We start from the raw sequence: 26,233 nt of genomic DNA on the forward strand, positions 1-26,233 counted from the left end.
GTGACAGAAACGCTTTTTAATTTAAGGCCAAAGGTACAGATAACACCTACATAAACTTCTGAACTTAATTTAAAGTGGCTTTGTAGAAATTTCCTTGGGGTAGGAGGGTAAATGCAGTGATGTATTCTGAGACTAGGAAAGGGAAGAATTGGCCAAAATTCCCTTTTCTGATCATTATGCAATACTCCTGTGGGAAAGTGTGTCCGTACATGTGAAGCTAAGTATGGGAATATCCTGATGATTCGTTTGACAACTCTTATTTTAAAGGTTTATATGAAACGTAGATATTTTAGTGAGGTATTGGAGCACTCCTGGTGTGAAGGCATTTCCCAGCATCAGTGACTGCCTTGGACCAGATGGGAAGAGGGATAAGAGAGTGTGTGAGCGCTGCTTTGTCTCATTATTTGCAATTACCATAATACATTTTTGTGTTCAACTAAGGGATGACTAAATCACCATTAGCAAAAACAGATTGTCTCTGATTGGCTTGAGCTGTCTTATTCCCTACTGAGAAATTTTGAGGGGGATTGGTGGTGGGGACGGGGGTGGCCGAGACTCCCACTGGTGATTGGTATTCAAAAAGAGAAAATATTTGCCTGCCAGAAAAAAACCACTCAAAATCAACAAAATTTAATGTAAAATATAGCTAGGGGCTAAATGGCCCGTTCTCCTTTTTCATCATCCCGTTCACAAAAAAATCACCCTTGACTCCTATGTCTTTGCAAATTATTATACTATCTTCAGCCTGCCTTTCCTCTACAAAATACTTGAATGAGTTGTTGTTTTCCAAATCCATCTTTCCTGCAACTCCACTTGAATCTCTCCAAGCAGATTTCTGCCATGCCCAGAGCACCAAAACAAGCCCTAAGCAAAATCACATACAATGTTCTTTGTGACTACAACCCTGGTGGATTATCCTTCCTAGTTCTTTTCTACATCCCTGCAGCCTTTGATGTGGTTAACTGTGCTATTCTCCTTCAATGCCTCTCTTCCATTATCCAGATTGTTGTAAATGCCCTCACTTGGTTACACTCAAATCTATCCCATCCGAGCCAGAGTATTTGCAGCGATTATTTTTCTTCCTGCCTTCATTCCGTTGCCTCTGAAGATCCCCAGGAGTCTAGTGTTAATTGTATTTTCATTGTGTTTAATTATATTCAGGTGGTGGGCATTAACTGGTGATACACTGGTGCTGCTATATAAAGGACCAGACTGCAACTCTGGTTTTGGAGGTGCAAGTTTGGAAAGTGTATCTTTGCAAATAAAAGCTTATAAAGGTAAAGATCGGACCCCAGTCTATCCTTCGCCATCTGGCTCTCTGGAATGTAGGAACATACGAATTAGGAACTGGAGTCGGCTATTCGGCCCCTCGAGCCTGCTCCGTCATTTGATAAGATGGTGGCTGATCTGATTGTGGCCTCAACTCTACTTTCCTGTCCACCCTCATGCCCTTTGACTCCCTTGTCAATCAAGAATCTATCTAACTCGGCCTTAAAAATATTCAATGACCCTGCCTCCACTGTTCTCTGGGGAAGAGAATTCTGCAGATTAACAACCCTCGGAGAAAAAAAAAATATCCTTATCTCCATCTTAAATGGGAGCCCCTTTATTTTTAAATGGTGTTCCTTGTTTCTAGTCTCTGTCATAAGGGGAAACATCTTCTCAGCATCTACCATGTCAAGTCCCATCAAAATCATCTATGTTTCAATAAGATCACCTCTCATTCTTCTAAACTCCGATGGATGCAAGCCCAACCTTTTCTCATAAGATAACCCCTTCATCCAGGAATCAGTTGGAAACTTTCTCTGAACTACTTCTAATGCAATTATATCCTTTCTTAAATAAGGAGACCAAAACTGTATGCAGTCCTCCAGATGTGGTCTCACCAATGTCCTGTATAACTGTAGCAAAACTTCTTTACTTTTATATTCAATTCCCTTTGCAATAAACAACATTCCATTTGCCTTCGTAATCAATTGCTGCACCTGAATACTAACATTTTGTGATTCATGTTCTGGGACACCCAGATCCCTCTGTAGCATGGAGTTCTGCAATCTCTCTCCATTTAAATAATATGCTGCCTTTCTATTCTTCCTGCCAAAGTGGACAAGTTCACATTTTCCCACATTGTACTCCATCTGCCACATTTTTGCCCACTCACGTAACCTATCTAAATCCCATTGCAGACTCCTTATGTCCTCCTCACAACTTGCTCTCACCTATCTTTTGTGTCATCTGCAAATTTAGCCGGCACACAAAACATAACATGTCATTGGTCGGCTTTTTTTTCCTACATACTGCCTTTAGTAACATCATCTGCAGACAGAGTCAGCTTCCACATGTATAGTGACAGCATCCAACCTTCCACCATCTCTTTTGACCCCACCATTGCCTTTGTTGTTAAACTGCTTGGCAATCCATTTCAGATTGAAGATATTGTCTTCGATCTCCGCCGCAAACTCCGTATTCTTGCCAATGACTCCACAACCCTCCTGGCCACTGTTTCAGTCTGAACCAGACTGCTTGGAAGCTTGGTATCCTATTTGCCTCTGAGATGAGCTTCTGACTCCATATCTTCCCCATCACAAAGATTGCCTACTTCCACCTCTGTAATATTGCCTCAGCCCATCTGCTCCTGGAACCCTCATCCATGTCTTTGGCATCTCAGACTGGACTGCTCAAATGCTTTACTGTCCAACCTTCCATTATCTGCTGTCTGTAAACATCAGCTCATCCAAAACATTGCCGCCCATATCCTGTACCAAATGCTGCTCACCCGTCGTTCCTGTGCTTGCTGACCCAGAACCCCTCAAATTTAAAATCCTTGTGTTTAAATTTCTTCTGGTCCTCTCCTTTGGGAAGATTGCTGATTGTTTCATGTGTCCAGGGTATGGTGCCATGCAGTAAATCAATTAAGGAACCTGCACATTTCTTATTAAAAAAAAAAAATATATTTTGCAATGAGGAAGGCTTTCTCCACCCTCTTCCCATCAGTTATTTCCTTGTGCCAATCAGAACCTCTGGCCATGCAGTTCCCGCTAAATTCTCTGACGAGAGTCCCCACTAAGACTTCTGGAATCTCTTCTGTTGTGGCATATTTAGAAATAACGCTGTTTTGTATTATGATTGACTACCATATTGGGTGTACAGTTAATTTTCTAGTTTTCAATTCATTCAGCAAATAATGGTTTCTCAGTTTAATTAGGTATTTTCTGTCCTGCATAGCCATTTGTTGTCTTGGGGCATTTAGTTTTGATGCTGCTACATTTGTGGGAAAAAAACTGCAATTAGAATACTCCTACTGACTATTCTTCTGGTTGGAGCAATTATAATTGCCAGCATGTCTTGCTATTTTTTAATAGTTGCAGTTCCTAATTGAAATGTTAATCTAAATAATATTTTTTTCTATTTAAAAGGTGGCATGTTCCTCGCAGCTGGCAGCAGTGATCATGTAATCAGAATATATTATCTTGGATCTGGAATGCCTGAGAAGATTTCTGAATTAGAATCTCATCTGGTAAAGACGTTACTAGAATTTTTGAAACCGGCTTTATTGGACTTCTAAATATTAGCATAATATTTAAAAACATTGGATTTTTTGGGGTGGCGCAGTGGTTAGCACCGCAGCCTCACCGCTCCAGCGACCCGGGTTCAATTCTGGGTACTGCCTGTGTGGAGTTTGCAAGTTCTCCCTGTGTCTGCGTGGGTTTTCGCCGGGTACTCAGTAAGCTAGTTATTCTTTGTGATATTGGGGGTTAACTTTTCTCCTTTCACCTCATTTTCTGTTCAGTCCACTGTAACAGTTTTTATAAAAGGGGAGAAAAAGAACTTTGGTAGTTAAAATTGAAGGTACAATTTAAGCATTTTAAACTCTTACTATTAAATCTGGTTTTGATAGAAAACCTATTACTATAATTTTCTTACTCTATTTAAAAATAATTTGCATTGATTTACATAAATCCAACCTAACATTCTGCCCAAGGATATGGCAGCTAATAATTGATGTATTATTTCAGGAATTGTTCAAGAACGGCCCAGTGTCTTGCCTTTCCTTACCTGTACCACAGTGATGAAATAGGCAGAGCATGTCTGTACTCTGTCTCCTACTCTTCCATGCCTAATGGCACATGAGGCAACTATTTCTTCCACAGCTTTTACATCCAGCAGATCATGATCGGGTTTGTTTCTGTAACAAAGACCTTTTTTTTGTGGACAGGCCATTAGCCTGACCAGGGGTGACTGGCTAGATGTGACGGGAGTGGAGATGTGACCTTCCAACAGATGCCAGTACCTGGCTGGATGTGAACCAGAGACTGGAATTGTTTTGTCAGCTCACTAGGGCTGTCTGAAGTGTGGCTCAAACCCATAATATTCTGACTCCGAGGTGTGAATGCTACCAATGAGCCACGACTCACTCAACCAGCACAAAATGCTGAAATTACAAAGTAAATTAAGTAATGACTGAAAGAGAAAAACAGATTAACAAAACCTTTGTCAGTTACTGACAAAGAAAAGTGCTATAAACACGAGTATTTGTTCTATTCTTTTCCAGGAACCATGTATTTTTTAATCTTTTTGATTTTTTTGGATGGCCCTATGTAGACTGATTATATGCAACAGTGAATGTTCTATGCTATGTAAGGAGATAATTGGTGTCAGTGACATGTACAAGTTGAGAAAAAATCCACCACATAATTTGCATACTGTACCAATATTTTCTTAAACATTTACATTTATTTTTATCCTTTCAGGACAAAGTAGATAGTATTCAGTTCTCCAACAATGGTGATAGGTAAATAATTTATCTGTGATTATTTCATATGAATGTTATGAATATGAAACTGATTTTAATACCACTGTTTTACTACTTGTTTTTGGATATAACTTCTAGGGGAACACCAGTACATTCATGTAAATGTTTGGTTTATTGCTTGTTCATGATTGTACAGTTTCATTACGCTGTTTATGCAATAAACATGTCAAGTTCTAAATATTGACAATTGTGTTATGTACTGTGGCTGAAATCAGGCATCACAGTTGGTTCTTTAGACCCATTTAAAAAAAGAGGTAGGAGAAAATGTTGTATAAAGGAAAAGTTTGACAGCTGTGGTAAATAACTTTAATCCTGCAAGTGAATCTGATCAAAATAACTGTCACTCATAGGTTTTGTGGTCAGGTTCTACTGCAGTTTAAAAGCGTACACCACAGCTGCCATCTGTGTATGACTGTCCAAGCTAGTACTTTATTTTAAGAAAATAGTAATGTTTAATCGCAAATAAACCCTATCTGTCTTTTGTAATTTATGATTTAAGATATGTTGAGAATCTTCCAAACAGTTCTTTGGGAAGTTAAATTTCTGTTGACTATTTATTCACTGGCCTTTGTTTTTCATACCTGCTACTTTATCCTGCCTTTATTAGAATTGACGTATAAAATTATGAACTGAGGCTTTTCTTTTCGAACATACCATTTAGAGGGAACGTTTCAACTTTCCATCTAATAAGCTAGATTTAAAATAATGAAACTGCGTTGCTTTAGATTAAGATACCATTTAAGGTGATAGTAAATTTGATTAAGAAATATTATGTGTAAACAAGGGGAGGCGGTGGCGTAGTGGTAATGTCACTGGACTAGTAATCCAGATGCCTAGGCTGATGCTCTGTGGACATGGGTTTGAATCCCACCACGGCAGATGGTGAAATTTGAATTCAATAACCATGCTAAACATTGAAAGCAGCATGTGATAGGGCTAAGCGATCCCACAACTAACCTATCGGATCTAAGCTCTGCAATCCTGCCACATCCAGTCGTGAATGGTGGTGGACAATTAAACAACTCACTGAAGGAGGTGGCTCCACAAATATCCCCATCCTCAATGATGGGGGAGCCCAGCACATCAGTGCGAAAGATGAGGCTGAAGCATTTGCAACAATCTTCAGCTAGAAGTGGCGAGTTGTTGATCCATCTCTGCCTCCTCCTGAAGTCCCCAGCATCGCAGATACAAGTCCACAGCCAATCCGATTCACTCCACATGATATCAAGAAACAGCAGAAAGCATTGGATACTGCAAAGGCTACGGGCCTTGACAACATTCTGGCAATAGTACTGAAGACCTGTGCTCCAGAACTTGCCGCGCCCTTAGCCAAGCTGTTCCAGTACAGCTACAACACTGGCATCTACCCGGCAGTGTGGAAAATTGCCCAAGTATGCCCTGTACACAAAAAGCTGGTCAAGTCCAACCCGGCAAATTACCGCCCTATCAGTTTACTCTTGATCATCATCAAAGTGATGGAAGGTGTGGTTGACAGTGCTATCAAGTGGCATTTGCTCAGCAATAACCTGCTGACTGACTCTCAGTTTGGGTTATGCCCGGGCCACTCAGCTCCTGACCTCATTACAGCTTTGGTCCAAACATGGGCGAAAGAGCTGAACTCAAAAGGTGAGGTGAGAGTGACTGCCCTTGACATCAAGGCAGCAGTTGACCGAGTATAGCATCAAGGAGCCCTAGCAAAACTGGACTAAATGGGAATCGGGATAAAACTTTGCCCGTTTGGCATTGTACCTAGTGCAAAGGAAGATGGTTGTGGTCGTTGGAGGGCAATCATCTCAGCTTCAGAACATCTCTGCAGGAGCTCCTCAGGGTAGTAGTGTCCTAGGTCCAACCATCATCAGCTGCTTCATCAATGACCTTCCTTCAATCATAAGGTCAGAAGTGGGGATGTTCGCTGCTGATTGCACAATTTCAGCACCATTCACGACTCCTCAGATACTGAAGCAGTCCATGCAGAAATGTGGCAAGACCTGGACAATATCCAGGCTTGGGCTGATAAGTGGCAAATAACATTCGTGCCACACAAGTGCCAGGCAATGTCTATCTAAAATAAGAGAGAATCTAACCATCTCCCCTTGTCATTCAATGGCATTACCATCGCTGAACCCCCACTATCAACATCCTGGGGGTTGCCATTGACCAGAAACTGAACTGGAACAGCCACATTAATACCATGGCGACAAGAGCAGGTCAGAGGCTGGGAATTCTGCGGTGAGTAACTACCCAATGCCTGTCCACTATCTACAAGGCACAAATCAGGAGTGTGCTGGAATACTCTCCTTGTCTGGATGGGTGCGGCTCCAGCAACACTCAAGAAGCTCGACACCATCCTCGATGAAGCAGCCCGCTTGATTGGCACCCCATCCATCACCTTCAATATTCACTCCCTTTACCACCGATGCACAGTGACAGCAGTGTGTACCATCTACAAAATGCACTGCAGCAACTCACCATGCCTCCTTCGAAGGATCTTCCAAACCCATGACCTCTATCACCTAAAAGGACAAGGGCAACAGATGCATGGGAACACCACCATCTGCAAGTTCCCCTCCAAGCCACACACCATCCTGATTTGGAACTATATTGCCGTTCCTTCACTGTCGCTGGGTCAAAATCCTGGAATTCCCTTCCTAACAGCACTGTGAGTGTGCTTATACCCAAAGAACTGCAGTGGTTCAAGAAGGCAGCTCACCATCACTTTCTCAAGGGAAATTGGGGATGGGCAATATATTCTGGCTTAGTCAGTGATGCCCGCATCCCATGAACGAATAAAAAAAAAACAAGTATGGTTTTATTCAAAAATATAATTAGCAACTGATGATTAAGTTGAAGTGGCTATATTGCCCTATTAAGCTGATCTTCTCCACTTTCAAGTTAAGTACTGATGCCACCAATTGTCTCCAGTCCTTGATTTGACAGGAACTACTGTGATTCTTTTGCGTTCTACAAAATTTTGTGCTCTTAGCTCATATTTGCAATTGTTTGGAATAAGTTGGTAGCCCAGGATTACATTCACTAAATTTTGTAAGATGCATGTCGAAGAGTTACTTTTTAAAAATACAAATCTAAGCTGTAACAACAGAAAAATCCTGTATATGTTGATCGTAATTTTGTTTTATAAAACAGATTGGTCAGTGGTAGCAGAGATGGAACAGCACGGATCTGGCAGTACCAGTACCAGGAGTGGAAAAGTATCTTGCTGGACATGGGTGCTAAATTGCCAGGGTAAGATGTGGGATTTTTTGAGATTTGTCAGTCCGTTGTTGCCATATGTTAATTTCTGTGCAAGTAGCTGTAAAGTACATAGTCACAGGTGTCCAAAGCTTTAGATTTGTATGTTGCATCCATCTAACTGTACTGTGATTTATAGTTTTGATGTATGGGGCTTATCTCTGGTATTCTTGATTAAATTCGAAGAGATTTTATAAATGAGTATGAATAACAAAGGAAAATAAGTAGAATAACAGAAGAAACGAAGGCAAATTAGCTTTCTGACATCTGTAACAATCTAAAACTTGAACAAACTCTTCGTAAGCTGTTGACTTTCACTGGATGCAACAAATTTGATTGAATTCGTAATGATGTCCGAAAATATAGATATGACAAGTGGTTTGTTACATACACTGTACAGATATTTAGGAAATGATGGAAACACAGAAGGTTTATCAGCATCTGAAAAGAGAAGGAAGATTGACTTAGTGTATTTCCAGAATTTAATGTTTTTACTTGATTTCCAACATCTATCATTTTCCTTTGCTTTTTGGTCATTTGGTATTACTTTCTAGTATCCCAGAAGGTTTTATTTTTGCCTTTCTCAATGTGCAACTGCTACTTACTGTCTATCCTTTAGAACCAACTCCTGTCCAGGGGATGATAAGGTCACAAAACTTAAAGTGACAATGGTGGCATGGGACCGTCATGACAACACTGTCATCACTGCTGTGAATAACCATACTTTAAAGGTGTGGAATTCATATACTGGGCAGTTGCTGCACATCCTAATGGTAAGTAGTATTCAACAACTGACAGGCATGGTTATGAAATGAAATTGCATCACTGACTCATAACAGAATGATATACTGTGGTGCACTTATTGCTCTAATTTAGTCAGTTTTGTGAGGCTTTGAAATTAAAGTAGTCCATATGTTGTATTTTTTTCCTTAGTTTGTTCTTTGTGAATTTTAGTTTTGCAGTACGGCTTAAGATCAGGAACATGTGCTTTTGTGTGCTAGTGCAGCTTACTCCACTCTTGACCTGTGTTTATGGTAGATAGAAACCCAAATCCACATGATGAGGTCACAGTCTTGGCTGTGCTGTTAGGTAGTTGGTATGTGGAGGCCTGCTGTCTCCTTACAAGGAGAGGGAAAATTGGATTCAGTCAGTGTTATTCACTGCCTTATAACCAGTTCAAATTCATTGACAGAGACCTGGAAATGGGTCATGGCATCAACTTGTGAAATTGTAGAAAAATCCAAACACATAGCCTGTGTTCAATGAGAAAAGAACATAAATTATTGTCAAGGGTACATAATATATGTGTGCTGATAGTTTGCCTTGCCTTTAGGAACTTGAATATCTTCAGAGTAAATGATGCAAGATCTTTACCTGTATCTCCATTGTGGAAGGCTACTTGAGTGTTGTAATAATCCTGTACTCATAGAATTATTCTTCTGTACTGAAGTGAAATACTGAAAACAATTAACTCACCTGCTGTCCCTGTTCCTTGTCCCATTCTTTTCCACATTTTCTCCCTTCTACTTTTACTTTTGCATTGTTTCTAATCTGGTATTTTCTGTAGCTTTTTTTGTCTATTTCTTCAAAATTTAACTTTATTTCCCTCTGAGTCTTGGGAACCCATCATCCATTTTGACGGTGGGAGAAACATACAAGAAATTGGCCTGAAGTGATAAAGTTTTTTTTTTGCCTGTTTTTACTTGATCGTTAGAACTCTAAAGATTGACCCAATCATACTAATTTGACAGAGTTGATCTTTAACTTTCATGTACTGAGTGTATAACCTCTGTAGTGTTGTCAACCATGATTACAGCTGCAGGAAGTAATTCATTTGCCAGAGTCAGGGTTTAATATAAAACTGCAACAGAATAGTAGATTTCGGCAACAGCTCAATGGTAGCACTTTCGCCTCTGAGCTAGAAAGTTGTAGGCTTAAGCCCCTCTCAGATAGTTGAGCGTATAATCGAGGCTGACACTTCAATGCAGTACCGCATGCACTGTCAGAGGTGCTGTCTTTCATTTGAGAGGTTAAACAGAGGTCCTGTTTGCTAACTCAGATGAAGGTAAAGTATCTCCTAACCCAATTCGAAGGAGAGCTGGGGATTTTTCACAGTGTCCTGGCCAATATTTAACCCACAACCAATGCCACTAAAACAGATTGGCTGCAAAATTTGGCTGCTTTTTGAGTGCTGCTTTGGCTCCAAAATAGTGTCTATAGTGCGCATGGGCGCACAGTTCTGGTGCGGTCTGTGCGGATGCTGATTTGCTCAGGGTGTTGGTGCGCATGCAGGGACCATCGACAGGAAGTACATAGAGTAGGCAGATTGTGATGTCGTTCAGTGCATAATCCTGATTTGACACCAGTGCTGCCATTTTGGAACTCAACGTAGACAGCTGAATAAGTGTTCAGCCGGAAAGATTTCCCTGCCAGTGCTATTTAAAGGGATCATCAGCGACTTGCAGGTTAGTTGCTGATTTGTTTCTAGTGGCTGTTGCTGTGATTGTAGAACTGTTGGATTTCTAGAATTCTTTAAAGTTGCTGTAGTCTTCGGAGAGTGGTGTGACACTTATTGAAGAACTTTGTCCTGATTTCAAGGATTTTGCACAAACCACTCACTTCCAGACTCCAGATGGGTGCAATAGTATTCATTTCTCTTGGACTACAGCATGACAGGGAGAAGAAGCAGAGATGACACTGAGAAGAAGCAGAGATGACACCGAGCAGCTCAAGCCTCTGCAGGAGTTGAGAGGGAGAGGGGGCGAAGGGCTTTCAGCAGGAGGCCAAATCTACCCAGGGTTTTCAGGGAGCAGCTCTTCTAACTGAGGAACAGTGTGTCAGATGTGTGCAAGGACATCCTTACTGAAATCTGTCAGCTGGTGCAGCTACAACTGCAATCTCGGCACAGGGAGAGGATAGCATTGCCAGTGGCTGTGATGTTAAACATGGCCATGAGCTTTTTATGCACTGGGCTCCTTCCAGACTGGAGCAGGCAATATGTGTAATACTCCCAATTTGCTCTCCACTGTTGCATAAGGAAGGTATTCTGTATTCTGAGAGAGCTGAATACAGTTCATTCTCTCTCGCCAGAGAGAAGCAGGCGGAGTGAGCATGTGGTTTCACAAGGGGCGCAGGGTGCAATTGACTGCACGCATGTCGTTTTGTGGGTGCCACATGTCAACTCAACCCAAAGGGATTCCACTCCCTCAATGTCCAACTGGTGTGCAATGATGGGCAGCCTGACTTGCAGGTCAGTGTCCAGTATTCCGGCAGCAGTCATGATTGCTAGATTCTGCAGTGGTCTGCTGTGCCATCTGCTTTTGAGCCATGACGACCAAGAGGGTGACTACTGGGTGACCAGGGCTATTGTTTGACAACATGGTTCATGACTTCGGTACACAACCCACACACTCATGAGTAGCATGCACGCAATTAAAAACATGCTTCCACAAGAAATGAACTGGTTAACAGACAGGAAAGAGAGGGTGGGAATAAATAAGTAATTTTTGGGTTGGCAGGCTGTAACTAGTGGGATACTGAAAGGATCTGTGCTTGAGCCTCAGCTGTTTACAGTCTCGATCAGTGAGGGGACCAAAAGTAATGTATCCAAGTTTATTAATAGTACAAAGTTAGGTAGGAAAGTAAGCTGTGGGGAGGATGCAAAGAGGCTGCAAAGGGATATAGACAGGTTGTGTGAAAGGGCAAGTACATGGCAATTGGAATATAATCCACTTTGGTAAGGAAAATAGAAAATTAGACATTTTTTTTTTTAAGTGGTGAGAGTCTGGGAAATGTTGGTATTCCAAGGGACCTTGTACACAAATCAAAGAAAGTTATCATGGAGGCAATTAGGAAAGTCAATGATACATTCCCCTTTATTAGAAACGAATTGGAGTATAAAAGTAAGGAAGCCTTACTGCAGTTGTATTGGGCCTTGGTGAGACAACATCTAGAATACTGTGTACAGATTCGGTCTCCGAAGGACATACTTGCCTTAAGGTGGAGTGCAACAAAGGTCCACAGATTCCTGGGATGAGGGGATTCGCTTACGAGGAGAGATTGAATATATTAGGCCTCTTCCCAAGAATTTAAAAGAATGAGGAGTGATCCCATTGAAAAATATAAAATTCTTAAGGGGCTTGACAAGGGTAGATGCCGGGAGGATGTTTCCCCGACAGGGAATTTAGAACCAGGACTCACATCCTCGGAATAAGGAGTCAACCATTTAGGACTGAGATGAGAAATTTCTTCACCCAAAGGATTGTGAATCTTTGGAATTCTCTATCCCAGAGGGCTGTGGATGTTTAATTGTTGAGTATATTCAAGAAGTGAAGAACAGATATTTGGATACTTGAGGAATCAAAGGATATGGGGACAGTGCAGGAAGGTGTAGATAAAGTAGATGATCAGGCATGATCATCTTGAATGGTGGAGCAGGTTGGAAGGACCAAATGGCCTACTCCTGCTACTATTTGTTTTGTTACTTAAAAGTGATGAAGCAGCCCATTAGGGTGCTGAAACAATGCTTCCACTACCTGAACTGCTCTGGAGGAGCCCTGTAATACTTGGCAGAGCGCGTGCCAAGACTCATGATGGTCTGCTGCATGCTGCACAACCTTGCCATCATGAGGACACAGCCCTTGTCACTAGCTATATGGTGACCAGATGAGGAGGAGGCAGAGGAAAGGAGGACACTGCCCCTTTCTGGCTGAGCTTATCACTCATCCGGCTGCATGCTAGTAAATGTAACCCCAATTTCCCCATTCGTCAACAGTCCCACACAATGACTTTTTTCCCTTACTGACCATCACGTCCGCTTGACCACAACGCATAAATAAAAACCAAAACAAAATAAACATTCCAAACCAAATTTACGAATCAAGCTGCGCCATATTGCATACAAATGTCAACTAATCACCCATGTACATTTTTTAGTGCCTGTCTTGCTTGTGCTTTTGCCTGTCCTTGTGCTCCGCTGCAATATGGCTGTGTGGAAGGCTGCTGACTTTCAGTGGGGGAGACTGCAGATCGCCTTGCTGGTTGACCTTAAGCAGCTCTGGTCCTAGATAACCCAGCTTTGGACTGTACCACCTTGGCATGGATGGAAGCAGTCTGGGCTGACTGGCAATAGCAAGGGCACTGGTGGAGTGACATTGGGAGGATGAATGCCGTCATCCTGAGATAGGACAGCAGGTTTGTGCTGCACAGAGCCACTGCCACCCCCTTGTGGTGGTGCCCTAGTAATCTGTTGGAGAGCAGATTGCTAGACTGCTGTGACACCCTGTAAGCCCATTGAACATTCGCACTCACAGCCAGGATGGCAGCAGTCTGAGCTTGCATAGTAGCAAGTTGACCTTGCATGACTGCAGCACCGACATACAAACATACGAGCTAGGAGCAGGAGTAGGCTATTCGGCCCCTGGAGCTTGCTCCACCATTCTATAATTGTGGACGTAACTCTGCTTTCCTGCCTACCCCTGATACCGTCTGATTCTCTTGTTTGTCAAGAATCTGTCTACCTCTACCTTAAAAACATTCAATGACCCTGCCTCCACTGCTGTCTGGGGAAGAGTGAGAGAAATAATTTCTCCTCATCTCAGTCTTAAATGCGAGACCCCTTATTTTTTAAACTGTGCCCCCTAGTTTTAGTCTCTCCCACAAGGGGAAACATCCTTTCAACATCCACCCTGTCAAGTCCCCTCAGGATCTTATATGTTTCAATAAGCTCACCTCTCATCCTTCTAAAATCCAGTGAATACAGACCCAACCTTTCCTCATAAGATAACTGTCATCCCAGGAATCAGTCGAGTGAACTTTCTCTGCACTGCTTCCAATGCAGTTATATCCTTAAGTAAGGAGACCAAAAGTGTACACAGTCCTCCAGCTGTGGTCTCATCAATGCCCTGTACAACTGTTACAAAACGTCTCTACTTTTATATTCAATTTCCCTTGCAATAAACAACATTACATTTTCCTCCTTAATCACTTGCTGAACATGCATAAATAACTTTTGTGTTTCATGTACTAGGACACTTGGGTCCCTTTGCATCTGAGTTCTGCAATCTCTCTATTAAAACATGTTGCTTTCCTATTTTTCCAGCCAAAGTGGACAAATTCACCATCCCACTTTATACTCCATCTGCCAAATCTTTGCCCACTCAATTAACCTGTCTATATCTTTTTGCAGACTCCTTATGTCCTCTTCACAACTTACTCTCCTACCTATCTTTGTGTCATCATCAAATTTAGCAACCATATCTTCTGTCCCTTCATTCAAGTCATTGATGAAGATTGTAAATAGTTGAGGACCCAGCACTCATTCCTGTGGCACTCCACTAGTTACAACTTGCCAACCGGAAAATGACCCATTTATGCCTACTCTCTGTTTCCTGTTAGCTAACCAATCCTCTATCCATGCTAATATGTTACCCCCTATACTATGGGCTCTTATTTTGTTTAGTAACCTTTGATGTTATGTTGGGTGACTTCTTATGTTGCAAAGCAAGCTGAGACGCGGCTATCAGATGCTAATCATAGTTGAGCCCATAATTTTGCTAATGGAGTTGGCCTTCATTTTCACACTGGAAAGGATGGGCTGCAGGCTCTCTGCAAAGCCCTGTGCAAAGTTGGTGCAGAACTCTTCCTTGCTTCTTGAAATTGTATGCAGGTTTTCTGGCAGGTCTGCATTTCATTGTGCATACCCTTCAGCTGCCTTCTGCAGCCCACCCGTGGCTGTACTCATCTGAATGCTCTGCAGCAGAATGTGTGTGTAACCTCGCCCTCTGGCTAGCTGACACCTGCACTACCCTTTCCCCCTGCTCTGGCTGCAGAGCACAAGTGCATGGTGAGTCACCATGTGCAGATTCTGCTTCTCTGCTATCCTGTAATGTACACACAATGTCAGTATCTGAATCAGTGGTTGCAAGTGTGTGTGAGTGATGGTATTCCTTCTTCACTGTCTTCTTGCTCTTCCACCTCTTGCTATTCCACCACTGTCTGGCCAGGTTGTAGATTTTGGATATTTGAAAGAAAGAGGCACAAAAGGTAGGTTTGTAGTGAGGAGAGACAGGGAAAGCAAGAGGTGCATGCTTACACCATCTACAACTTGTAAATCAGAAGAGATTGTGGGATGTGAGGAGGATGATTCAGTATGAGGAAACTGTCATTTTTGATGGTTTCAGCGCTGCTGCTGGCCACAGTCTCAGCAATGGCTGCTCCACTGATGCTAACCACTTTCTTTTTCTCCTCCATTAGTGTAAGGACAAGCAGCTATGCCTGTCACAAACTGGTTAGTTCCCTCTGCCTCCGGTTATGTGCCAACTTGTCCTACAAGAGAGAGAGAAGTGTGCCAGTGAGTGTGACGCAATCTGTTTGGGCCATGTGCCTGTCATGGTTGAATACCTGGCAGTGTGTCCAAGCTATGAGATATGGGTGTGAGGCTTACAGCAGTGCTAAGTGTATGAGAGTGAGGTGAAGTTGTGAATGTTAGGTAGGAGTCGTAATCGATAGAGATTGTTGGTAGGTGAGTGATGGGTTGTGGTGCATTGAGCATAGTGAGCCTAGTGGTGCACTAGGTTGGATATGGCATTTGAAGATGCATTTACTGACCTTGACCATTTGTGTGAGGTCATTTGAACTCCTTTCGGCATTGCATCCAGATCCTTGGGGCTAGACTCCTGGCTTGACCTGCATGGCTAAGTACTCCCACTATCTTTGCAGTTTGTATGGTGTGCTTCCTGGACCCTTGTGGATAGAGGATCTCTCTGCTCCTCTCCACCACCTGCACAAAGTCATCAAGTACAGCACCAAAGAACTTTAAAGCCTGCTCTCTCCCCTGTTGTGCAATGATTCACTCTTCTTCCTGCTCGGGCACTCTTTCACAAATACTTGCAGCATCAGCTCCAATCAAAATGCACCTTCCCTTTGAGGTGCAGACTGGCTTTCAGCTGTGCAGGCTGGACCACAAATATTGAGCCCTCAGTAGATGTGTGCAGCCACTCAGCAGCGCATTTAGCACTGGCTGTACACAGTATTCATGCACATTAGCAGGCAGCACAAAATTGGCTTGCTGCCTGCATCGAAAACATGGTCTCGGGTCCTGCATTGCGATCCCAGTGCTGGTTTTTGGGGACTATCCTATTTAGCCCCCATTGTCTGGTTGACCCATCGTCCCATTGCTATTTGTGGGAATTTGCTGTGTACAAATTGTCTGCCGTGTTTCTTGCTTCACAACAGTGGCTACATTTCAAAAGTACTTCACTGGTTGTAAAGCACTTCATCTTCTGCGGTTGTGAAAGGCGCTATATAAGTGCAAACCTTCCTTTTCTTCTTTTAGGTTTTTTGGGTCAAAGAAAACTTAAAATGCACGGATGAAATCAGAAATGAACAAAAAGTGAAGAAAATAGTAAGAAAAATGGATTTGGGTCTATGTGGAACCTTTCATGTCCTTGAGATATTCTAAAGTGATTTCAGAATCTCAAAATTGTTACAACACAGAAGGAGGCCATTCAGCCAATCGTGTCTGCACCGGCTCTCTGAGTGAGCAATTCACTTCATGCCATTCCCCTGCCTTCTCCCCATAACCCCGTGCATTCTTCCTTTTCAGGGAACTATCTCATTCCCTTTTGAATGCCTCGATTGAACCTGCCTCTACTGTACTCTCTGGCACTGCATTCCAGGTCCTAACCACTCGCTGCGTGAAAACATTTTTGATCGTGTCGCCATTGCTTCTTTTGCTAATTACCTTAAATCTGTGCCCGCTTGATCTTGATCCTTTCATGAGTGGGACCAGTTTCTCCCTATCTACTCTGTCAGACCCCCTCATGATTTTTAAGCCAATGAATTACTTTTGAATTGTATTTAATGTTAGGCAAACACCCCAGCAAATTTGTTCACAGCATGATTGCATAAACAACAGTGTAATGAATAACGAGTAAATTGGGTGTTCATTGAGGGTTTCATGAAAAGCCTACATGCCAAAGGGGAAATATTAATTTCATTGGAACTTTACATTAGACTTTTAATAGAAAAGTCTTAGAAGTAACTTTAAAAAAAAACTGGCAGCAAAGATGGCCACTGCAATTTACATTTGAAACACCAGAAGATTAAAGCTGGAGATGAAAATTCTCACCCAGCCTAGCCAGAACAATGGTTGGCTGTCAGTGATTGACCTAGAATGGCCTTATCAACATGTTCATCAGGACCATCTACACACATTGACTTTGAAAGAGCCAACTCCCCTCCAAGTGTGACTGGACATCTTGAAACAAGTAGCACCTGTAACCTCAAAGAAGATTCCAGAAGAATCTCATTAAAAAAAACAAACTGACTCCTGACAATGTAGCGGCCCGCCGACGTCATCAGAACACTCCAAGCTACCACCTGAGCAAATGGTCTCCTGCTCTCAGTGAAATGCTGCGCATGCGCAGCCAGTCTGGCCAGGACTAATTGGCGCATGCGTCTCCGCATAACGCCAACGTCATCGAGCGGCTGAATGAGGCTGGAGCTCGATCCCTGCTACTTGCTCCCCCCGCCCGCTATCCCCCGCTCAGCTACTCTCCCACCCCACTGGCTGTGCTCCCCCCTCGGCTCCCGCCCTCGATGCTTTCTTCCTCTCTTCCCCACTGGCCATTCCCTCCCCTCAGCCACTGGCTCCGGACCTCGCCACTGCTTCCCCCCACCCCACCCACTCCCATCCGCCGATTGTTCCCCGCTCTTCACTTCGCCGCCGCTGTCAAGCTGCTTGCTCCCCCCCGCCCCCCCCAATCCGGTAGCTCCAGGTCACGCCGTTTGCCCCCTCTCGGCCACTCGCTCCTACGTCACCCAATCACCCCTCGCGGCCTGCCTTGCATCTTCGGGCAGCATGACAGAGAACGATTGAACGTTGGAGCGAGTGGTTGAGAGGAGGGAAGTGGCGCAGCCTAGAGCTTGCATCTGGAGGGGGCGGGGGGGGGTGCGAAGCAGGGGGCGAGTGGCTGGAGAGGGGGTTGGGGGTGCAAGCAGCAGGGAGGCGAGGAGCAGGGAACAATTGGCTGAGGGGAGGGGAAGGGCGGGGGAGCAGTGGTGAGGTCTAGAGCGAGTGGCTGGGGAAGGGTGGGGGGGGGGAAACGGCGAGGCTGTAGCAAGTGCTTAAGAAAAGGCAGAGGGGAGTCAGCAGTGAGAAGATGGGTGCAAGAGGGACCGATAGAGGGGGTTTTTATGTTGAAGTTGTTTTTCTGTGATAAATTGAGCAGTGCCAGCTTTAATCCTGGCAGCTGCCTTAACGTCGCAGACAGTGACCTTTCAGTGGAAGAGGCTGCATTTGCACATGTGCTAAGCGCAACCACTAGGTGGTGCAGTACATCAGCAACCAGCCTTAAAAAAAAGCACAAACAAAGGGGCTTGATAGGTTCATATGACTGCCTGTGCAGCTCTGGAGAATCTGTCAGCCTTGTCACACAGACAGCAGAGAGCGGTAACTGAAAGTCATCAATGAAGCAGGCTCTCTCCCCAGAAAGTATCAAGGGAAGATCTGTCTGTGACTGGGAACCCCCCTCGAGCCTACAGACTGCCACAGCCAGCAACCAGTGGATGAGAATCCACCCCCTCTTCTGCCTTCAGGAGCTCTGAGCAAAGCAAGCCCACCACCGTGCACGTGGCCCAGATAGGAATTCAGGAATACAATTTCAGCTGAAGACTTGAACACTCAAACTGTATTTAATTTCCATTTATTCCGGACTTTAATCCAACCACCAAATTTATTTTCCCTCTGTAATCTATTTGTGTGTGTGTGTGTGACTCTCGTGTGAATGTGTAGTATACTTTTAACCGGGTTAGAGTGTTAAGAGTAATAAACTTGCATCTTTCTTCGTTAAACTCAAGAAAACCTGTCTGTTTCTTTTGCAATTACATTAGAGGAACTGGAGCAGGCACTCAATGTTTTAAAAAAAAAAGGATAAACCCTGTTGCGGTCAAACGAGAGAAGGGACAAAAGGGGAGCCTGAGACTCCCTCCTCACCTGGCCGTAACGAGAGATAAATGTTGATCAGGATTCCCTGCTCTTTGAATATTGACATGGGAACAGGCATATGATTTAATGTTTCATTCAGAAGACTGCAGTTCAGATGATATAGCATTGTTTCAGTACTATGTGGAAATTACAACCTAGATTATGTGCTCATATCCTAGTTTTTAACCTATGATATTCTGACTCAAAGATCAGAGTGCTACCAAATGAACCAAGCTGAATATTGATAATTGATTAAAAGGGCTGCTTAGATTATGAACAATATAGCAATATGTAACATTTAGCTGAACATGATATTGTGCCAACAGTTTTCGTATTAAGTTAGTAAATACTTCAAGTGAGAAAGACTGAGATTAATTAAGATTGTATTGTGTGTAAGGCAGAATTGATGAGCATATCTGAATAAGATGAGCTGGATAGGAAAATCAGTAGTTTAGTAGCAGAGTCTATTGCTTCCCCATTGAAGAGGAACATTAATATCAGCAAGAGACTGTTGAATGTTGCTGTAGTACAATTTCTTCGTTCGATTCTTTGTTTTTGTTACTGTTTTACATTATGGCTATTTAAAAAAAATTAACAAATATTAATATTTGAATAATTGCTTTTGTGTGTGTATATATACAGGCTGAAAAGATAGGAAAGTTTCCTGTAGTTTTCAGAGTGCTCATTAAAGATAACGCCCAACTTTTTTTTCCAATATATCATTTTGAACTAATGAAACTTAAGTCAGTTTTATTCATGAGTTGATTTTGCCTTTTCCTGGCTGCGTTGGACTCAAAGCATGTAGATGAAAGAGCTAGGTGTGGAGACGAAATAATTTATATATACTGTGATTTCAGATTCCAAAATTACCATTGATGTAAATGCTTTTATTTCCTTAATTTCCTCTTGCTCATTTACCCACATCCTTGGAGGGGTTGGGAGGTTGTAAAATCATGTACTGTGAAATTAGAGGCAAATTCCGTATTTAAAATAAAAACAAAATGCTGGAAATACTCAGGTCAGGCAGCATCTGTGGAGAGAGAAGCAGAGTTAATGTTTCAGGTCTGTGACCTTTCATCAGAACAAAATTCAATGCCATAGAAAATGCAACACTTTCATGTATTTGGCAAGCAGTTCTGAAAGCTATAAGAGTATCTTGTGGCTCAGAAGCTTATGAAGTTGGGGTAAAATGGGCGAAGAGATGAAAGGTTGCTTGAAACAACAGTGTGTGTGCTTAACATGACTTTTGTACGTGGAAGAATTCCCCTCATAGAGATGCTAATTTTTATTTCATATGAGCCAAAATTTACAACTGAAATAATATTTTGTCCAGGTGATATTTAAGTGGCTTGAATACTTTGAAGAATGTTAGTTATATTTACTTTTGTCTTAGTGTAGCTGATGGCACATTAAGGCTTCTCCCATCATCACTTGAAAGTATGAAATGAGTTATTTGTTTACTTGCAGTGGTGACCAACTTTTTTATGGTCTTTGTGAATTGTTGCCTTTACTGATGCCTGGTGCTGGTGGCAAAGTAAATGGGGAAGAGTGGTATTGGGTGGCTGGTGTGGCACTGCTTTTCTAAAACCAATTCAGCAATGTAAAAGCAGTTTCTTTAAATATGTGTAGAGGTTATATGATGCCACTGCAATTAGAGCTCCATTTTGTTTGTGTTTGCTTTTTGAAGTACCTTTTAGTAAATGTGCCTGAAACGTTTGTGACTGAATTAAGTAAGTGGGCATTGCATCTTTCTTAATGTTTAGGGGAGAGTTTTTTTTTTAATAAGTGCTTATTTTATAAAGGTTGGAAAATAAATAGGGAGGATCTGATTCATAATGCTAGCAAGAGGGAAGTTTTTATGGGGGAGGGGAGAGAATAAGTTTTTAAAATTAAAGCTTCCCATTATTTGGGTTTCCTCTGGACTAACTGCAAACCGACCCTAATAACAGCCTCTGCTGAACTTTACCTGATGTCTCCTCACAGCACATGTGTCCATTCTGAGGTCTCACATAAGCCGCTATAACTGTTCACACCCTCAATCCTTATCAACTACTTCCAATATACCTCCTCCTCCAAGTGTGTTGAATTTATTATTGTCTCCAAAATCCATACCTTTGTCTTTGGCCCTCATCACTGACTTCATCTACTTAAGCTGAGAATCACTGTTGGCAGTTTTGCCATTCTGGTCAATCCTGAGCTGAACTTCTGACCGGATATCCTTTCCATCAGAAAACTTGCCTACTTCTGCCTTTGTAACGTCAACTGCTTCTGCCCCTGCTGCAGCCCAGTGCTATTGAAATTCTTATTTTTGTCTTTGTTGCCGCTAGACGATTATTCTGATGATCTCGTTGACATCCCATCCTTCAGTTTCTTTAAATTTGAGCTCATCTGAAACTTTGCCATGTGTTATCTAACCCGGACCAAGTCCTGTTCACACCTCACTCTCTTCCTTGCTATATACATTGGCCCCTGGTCTCTCAATGGCTTAACTTTAAAATTCTCCTCTTAATGTTTAATTCCCTGACTATGCCCGTGACTTTGTTCAGTCATACAGCCCCTAAAACTCTCTGTTTCTGTGACTCCAGCCTTATGTATGTCACTTTCTTCTTCCACCATTCTCCCACCTTACCCCTTGGTGATCTTCCTTTAAAATCGACCTTTTTGACCAAGCCTTTGGTCACTCCTTCAATCAATTCTTCCTGGCTCAATGGCAGTTTTTCCTTGTGGTGGTGAGAAGTCGTCTGGGTTAATTTTCTCTGTTCAAGTTGTGACAACACCAGTTGCTGTAGCATGCAGCACTTGATGGGAAATTATAAATTCCCTCTTCTCCCCCAACCTCCCCCCCCCCCCCCCCCCCCCCAAAAATTAACTTATGGGCAGCACAGTGGCGCAGTGGTTAGCACCACAGCCTCACAGCTCCAGGGACCCGGGTTCAATTCTGGGTACTGCCTGTGTGGAGTTTGCAAGTTCTCCCTGTGTCTGTGTGGGTTTTCTCCGGGTGCTCCGGTTTCCTCCCACATGCCAAAGACTTGCAGGTTGATAGGTAAATTGGCCATTATAAATTGCCTCTAGTATAGGTAGGTGGTAGGGAAATATAGGGACAGATGGGGATGTGGTAGGAATATGGAATTAGTATAGGATTAGTATAAATGGGTGGTTGATGGTCAGCACAGAGTCGGTGGGCCGACTCTCTATGTGCTGTATCTCTAAAATAAATATAAATAAGTCCAAGTAATAATGTGATGATTGACCATGATGTTTTGAAAATTTTAGGTTGCAAGTACCGAACTATTGCCCTCTTGTATTCTTGAGGAAGTAAAGCTTTTGTCTCTGGGATTTTTGTGCTGACTTCCAGAACTATTGAGGCACTAGTGAGTATAGAAATAGGATAGTGCAGATGAATGTGTGGCAAGGGAGATGGTGTAGGAAGGACTTTAGATTCCTGGGGCATTGGGACCGGTTCGAGGGAATGTGGAACTTGTACAAGCCGGACGCTTAGCATCTCAACAGGACCGGGACCAACATCATTGCTGGAGACTTGCTGGGAACTTAAGCATAGATTTAGAAGGGAGAGAAGCAAAGCTGGAAATAGAAGACAGAAATTTACTAAGTGCACGTGCAAGGCAGAGGAAACAAAGTCTAGAAAATAAAGGAACTTCTGGCATTGCTGAATGTTATATACTTCAATACAAGGAGTTCAATGAATAAGGCAGATGAGCTGAGGGTACAGATAGGAAGTATGACTGGAAGAGAATTTTGGTGTAGTGTTCCTAATTCAGTTCACTTTAGCATAGTTATCGAAAAGGATAAAGGTAGCCCAAGAGTAAAAGTTTTAAATTGGGGAAGGCAAACTTTAAGAAACTGAGATGTGAATTAGCCAAAGTAGACAGCTGAAGGTTAATCAGTGTCAGCACAGTTGGCGGTATTCAAGGGGGAGATAAAGTTCAGAACAAAGAAAAAGGGTGGGACTCCCAAATCTAGAGTCCATTGGATGTCAAGGAGCATAGAATGTAGGATAAGGCAATAACAGGGAAGCTTATGTAAGATACTGGGAGCTGTATACTGCAGACAGCTTGGAGAAATATAGAAAGTTCAATGATGAAATTAGAAAGGAAATTCGGAAAGCAAAGAGAGGACAGGAAAAAGTATTGGCAAGTCAAGGAAAACCCAAAAATATTTTATAAATACATAAAGAGCAAGACGATAACAATAGAAAGAGTAGGGCCTATTAGAGACCAAAAGGTGTCCTGTATGTGGGGGTGGAAGATGTGGGCGTCGTTCGAAATAAATATTTTGTGTCTATCTTCACATAAGAGGGGAACAATGCAGACATTGTAGTTGAAGAGGAGTAGTGTGTTGGCTGGTGTATACATGGTGAGAGAGGGAATATGAAGGGGTTTAACAACTTTGAAAGTAGATAGATTGCCAGCCCGGATGAAATGTGCCTCAGGTTGTTAAAAGAAGCAAGGGAGGAAATAGCGGAGGCTCTGACCAACATTTTCCAACCCTATCTGGCTACAGGTGTGGCGCTGGAGGACTGCTAACCTTTTACCATTGTTTAAAAAGAAAGCAAGGATAGACCGGCCAGTCAGTCCAACCATGGTGATGGGCAAATTATTGGCAAGAAAAAAATCTGACTGGCAGTATAATCATCTTTAGACAGGCACAGATGAATCCAGGTCAGTTGGAATTTTTTAAAGGAAGGCCATGCTGGATTAACTTACTTGAACTTTTTGAGGAGGTAATGAGGAGGGTCTATGAGGGTAGGGTGTTTGATGTAGTTAGTCTACATGGATTTTAGCAAGGCTTTTGACAAGGTCTCACATGGCAGACTGGCCAGAAAAGTAAAAGCCCATGAGATCCAAGGAAAAGTGGCAAGTTAGATCCAAAATTGGTTCAGTGGCAGGAAGCAAAACGTAATGGTCGGGTGTCTTTCTGACTAGAAGGCTGTTTCCAGTGGTGTTCGTCGGTGCTCAGAACTAGGTTCCTTGCCTTTCGAGGTATATATCAGTGACTAAGACTTAAATATAGGGGGCATGATTACGAAGTTTGCAGGTGTTTAAAAACAAAAAGTTGGTCGTGAGGAAGAAAGCTGTAGACTGTGGAAGCTATCAATGGACTGGTCCGGTGAGTAGAAAAGTGGCAAACAGAATTCAGTCTGGAGAAATGTAAGGTAATGCATTTGCGGAGGGCAAACAAGGAAAGGGAATACAGAATAAATGGTAGGATACTGAGAAGTATAGAGGAACAGAGGGATCTTGGAGTGTATGTCCACAGATTCCAGAAGGTAGCAAGATGGGTAGGAAAGCTGGTTTAGAAGGCATAAACCATATTTTCCTTTATTAGCCAAGGCTTAGAATAGAAGAGCAGGGAGGCAATTCTCGAACTGCATAAACCAGTAGTTAGGCCAACGTAGAAGACTGTGTAATAAAAGCAAAATACTGCGGATGCTGGAAATCTTTTTTTTTTAAGTGTGTGGCCCCTTCAGATTTTTCTTTGTGGCTGTGTACACACGGTAACTTAAAAGGGCCAACTTGTGCACAGCCTGTGCGGGGACTTATGGGTTGCTCCACAGCTTACAGGGAACATTGGCCAGGACTGGACAATTTTAGCAATGAGGAAAGGTTGAATCAGCTGGGGTTGTTTTCTTTGGAACAGAGGAAGCCAAGGGGAGATTTAATTGAGGTGTATAAAATTATGCGGGGCCTAGCCAATGTGGATAGGAAGGACCTCTCTTCCCTTAGTAGGGCAATCAGTAACCGGGGGATGTAGATTTTAAGTAATTGGCAGAAGTATTAGAGGGGCATTGAGAAATGTTTTCACCCAGAGGGTGGCGGGGGTCTGGAATTCACTGCCTGAAAGTGTGGTTGGTGAAGAAACCTTCACCTCAATTTAAAAAGTACTTCGATGTGCACTTGGAGTGCTGTAACCTACAAGGCTATAGGCCTAAGCTGGAAAATAGGATTCTATTGGATATCTTTTTCTGGGGAGGGGGGCACAGACATGATGGGCTGACTGGCCTCCTCCTTTCTCGTAAATTTCTGATTCTGTTGCATTCATCAAATACAAAGTTTTCAGAACGAGGTAAGTAATTATCCAAATCCCATGCATTTGCAATCATTCTGCAGTCAGCATGTTTTTCCTTCATAAACATGAGTATCAAGGATTCCTTCTCTGCAACTTGTGCTGTTATTTTGAATAACCAAGCAACAGGATTTTTATGAATACTCATGTTTGTAATTCCAGCATTACATCTGTGCTCGTACACCTTTAGAGTTTTTTTTGTTTTGTTCTCCCTGTGCAGGCTGATTTGCTGCTGTAAGGTGATGGTATACTGTGACAGTTGCGCATAGTAGAATTTAATGATTAGAACGGGTTCTAAATCTGGCCGACTGAAAGGAAGTCACATTTGCATATTAACTGTGAAATAAACATTTTATTATCTTGGGTGGGCCTTATATTTGCGGCTGTACTAATGTAAAGGCCTTTTTTGATGCAGAGAAATTCAACTGTTGAGCAGTCAGTGTTAGACCAGGCAATTGCCTCCATTACTTGGTATGGATGCAACTTGTTCAACAACTGCAAATTGCTTAAGTACAATCAGACGTTATTGTGTGTGCCTGAATCCTGAAACCATTTAAACAGTTGCATATCTGGATTGTGGGGGATGAGAAACTAGATTAATTGAGTGAAGATGGATCACAGGGCCGTGCTCAAATGTATTCATTGTGTGAAAAGCTACCAGTCTCAAAATATATAATTCCATTTTAAATGGTATTACAATCTAATAAATTTCTCTTATGTTTTAGGGTCATGAAGATGAAGTGTTTGTTTTGGAGCCACATCCATTTGACTCGAGAATTATTTTGTCTGCTGGCCATGATGGCAATATCTTTATTTGGGACATTACTAAAGGCACAAAATCTTACCACTACTTTAACATGGTAAGTGTACAAAGCAGAAGAGGAGAGGGGTCCAACATTTTTCTTAAGTTTGGAAAACTTTCAATCTTTTCGTGTAAGTGGGATTCTTGTGTCTACCAAGTAGAATCTCTCTTTCTTTGATCCTTAGTCATTTCCCTCAAATCTGTATAGGGGTGCTCAGAGACAATAATAGCATTTTTATTCATTGAATATCCACATTCTTTCTATGGCTTCAGACATTGCTCCTCTCTTGACCCCCAG

The 26,233-nt window shown here is 42.5% G+C and overlaps 1 protein-coding gene across 2 annotated transcripts in view; it reads left to right on the forward strand.

The window, feature by feature from the left end:
- Positions 1-26,233, forward strand: part of LOC137374683 (bromodomain and WD repeat-containing protein 3-like) — a 197,287-nt gene that overhangs the window by 46,965 nt on the left and 124,089 nt on the right. For both annotated transcript variants that reach the window (XM_068041166.1, XM_068041167.1), the window contains exons 11-15: positions 3,417-3,517; positions 4,752-4,792; positions 7,958-8,056; positions 8,682-8,835; positions 25,859-25,993. In XM_068041166.1, coding sequence (XP_067897267.1) covers positions 3,417-3,517; positions 4,752-4,792; positions 7,958-8,056; positions 8,682-8,835; positions 25,859-25,993 — 530 coding nt within the window. The remainder of the gene's footprint in view (positions 1-3,416; positions 3,518-4,751; positions 4,793-7,957; positions 8,057-8,681; positions 8,836-25,858; positions 25,994-26,233) is intronic.

The sequence above is a fragment of the Heterodontus francisci genome, chromosome 10, assembly GCF_036365525.1.
Source record: "Heterodontus francisci isolate sHetFra1 chromosome 10, sHetFra1.hap1, whole genome shotgun sequence".
Lineage (NCBI taxonomy): Eukaryota > Metazoa > Chordata > Chondrichthyes > Heterodontiformes > Heterodontidae > Heterodontus > Heterodontus francisci.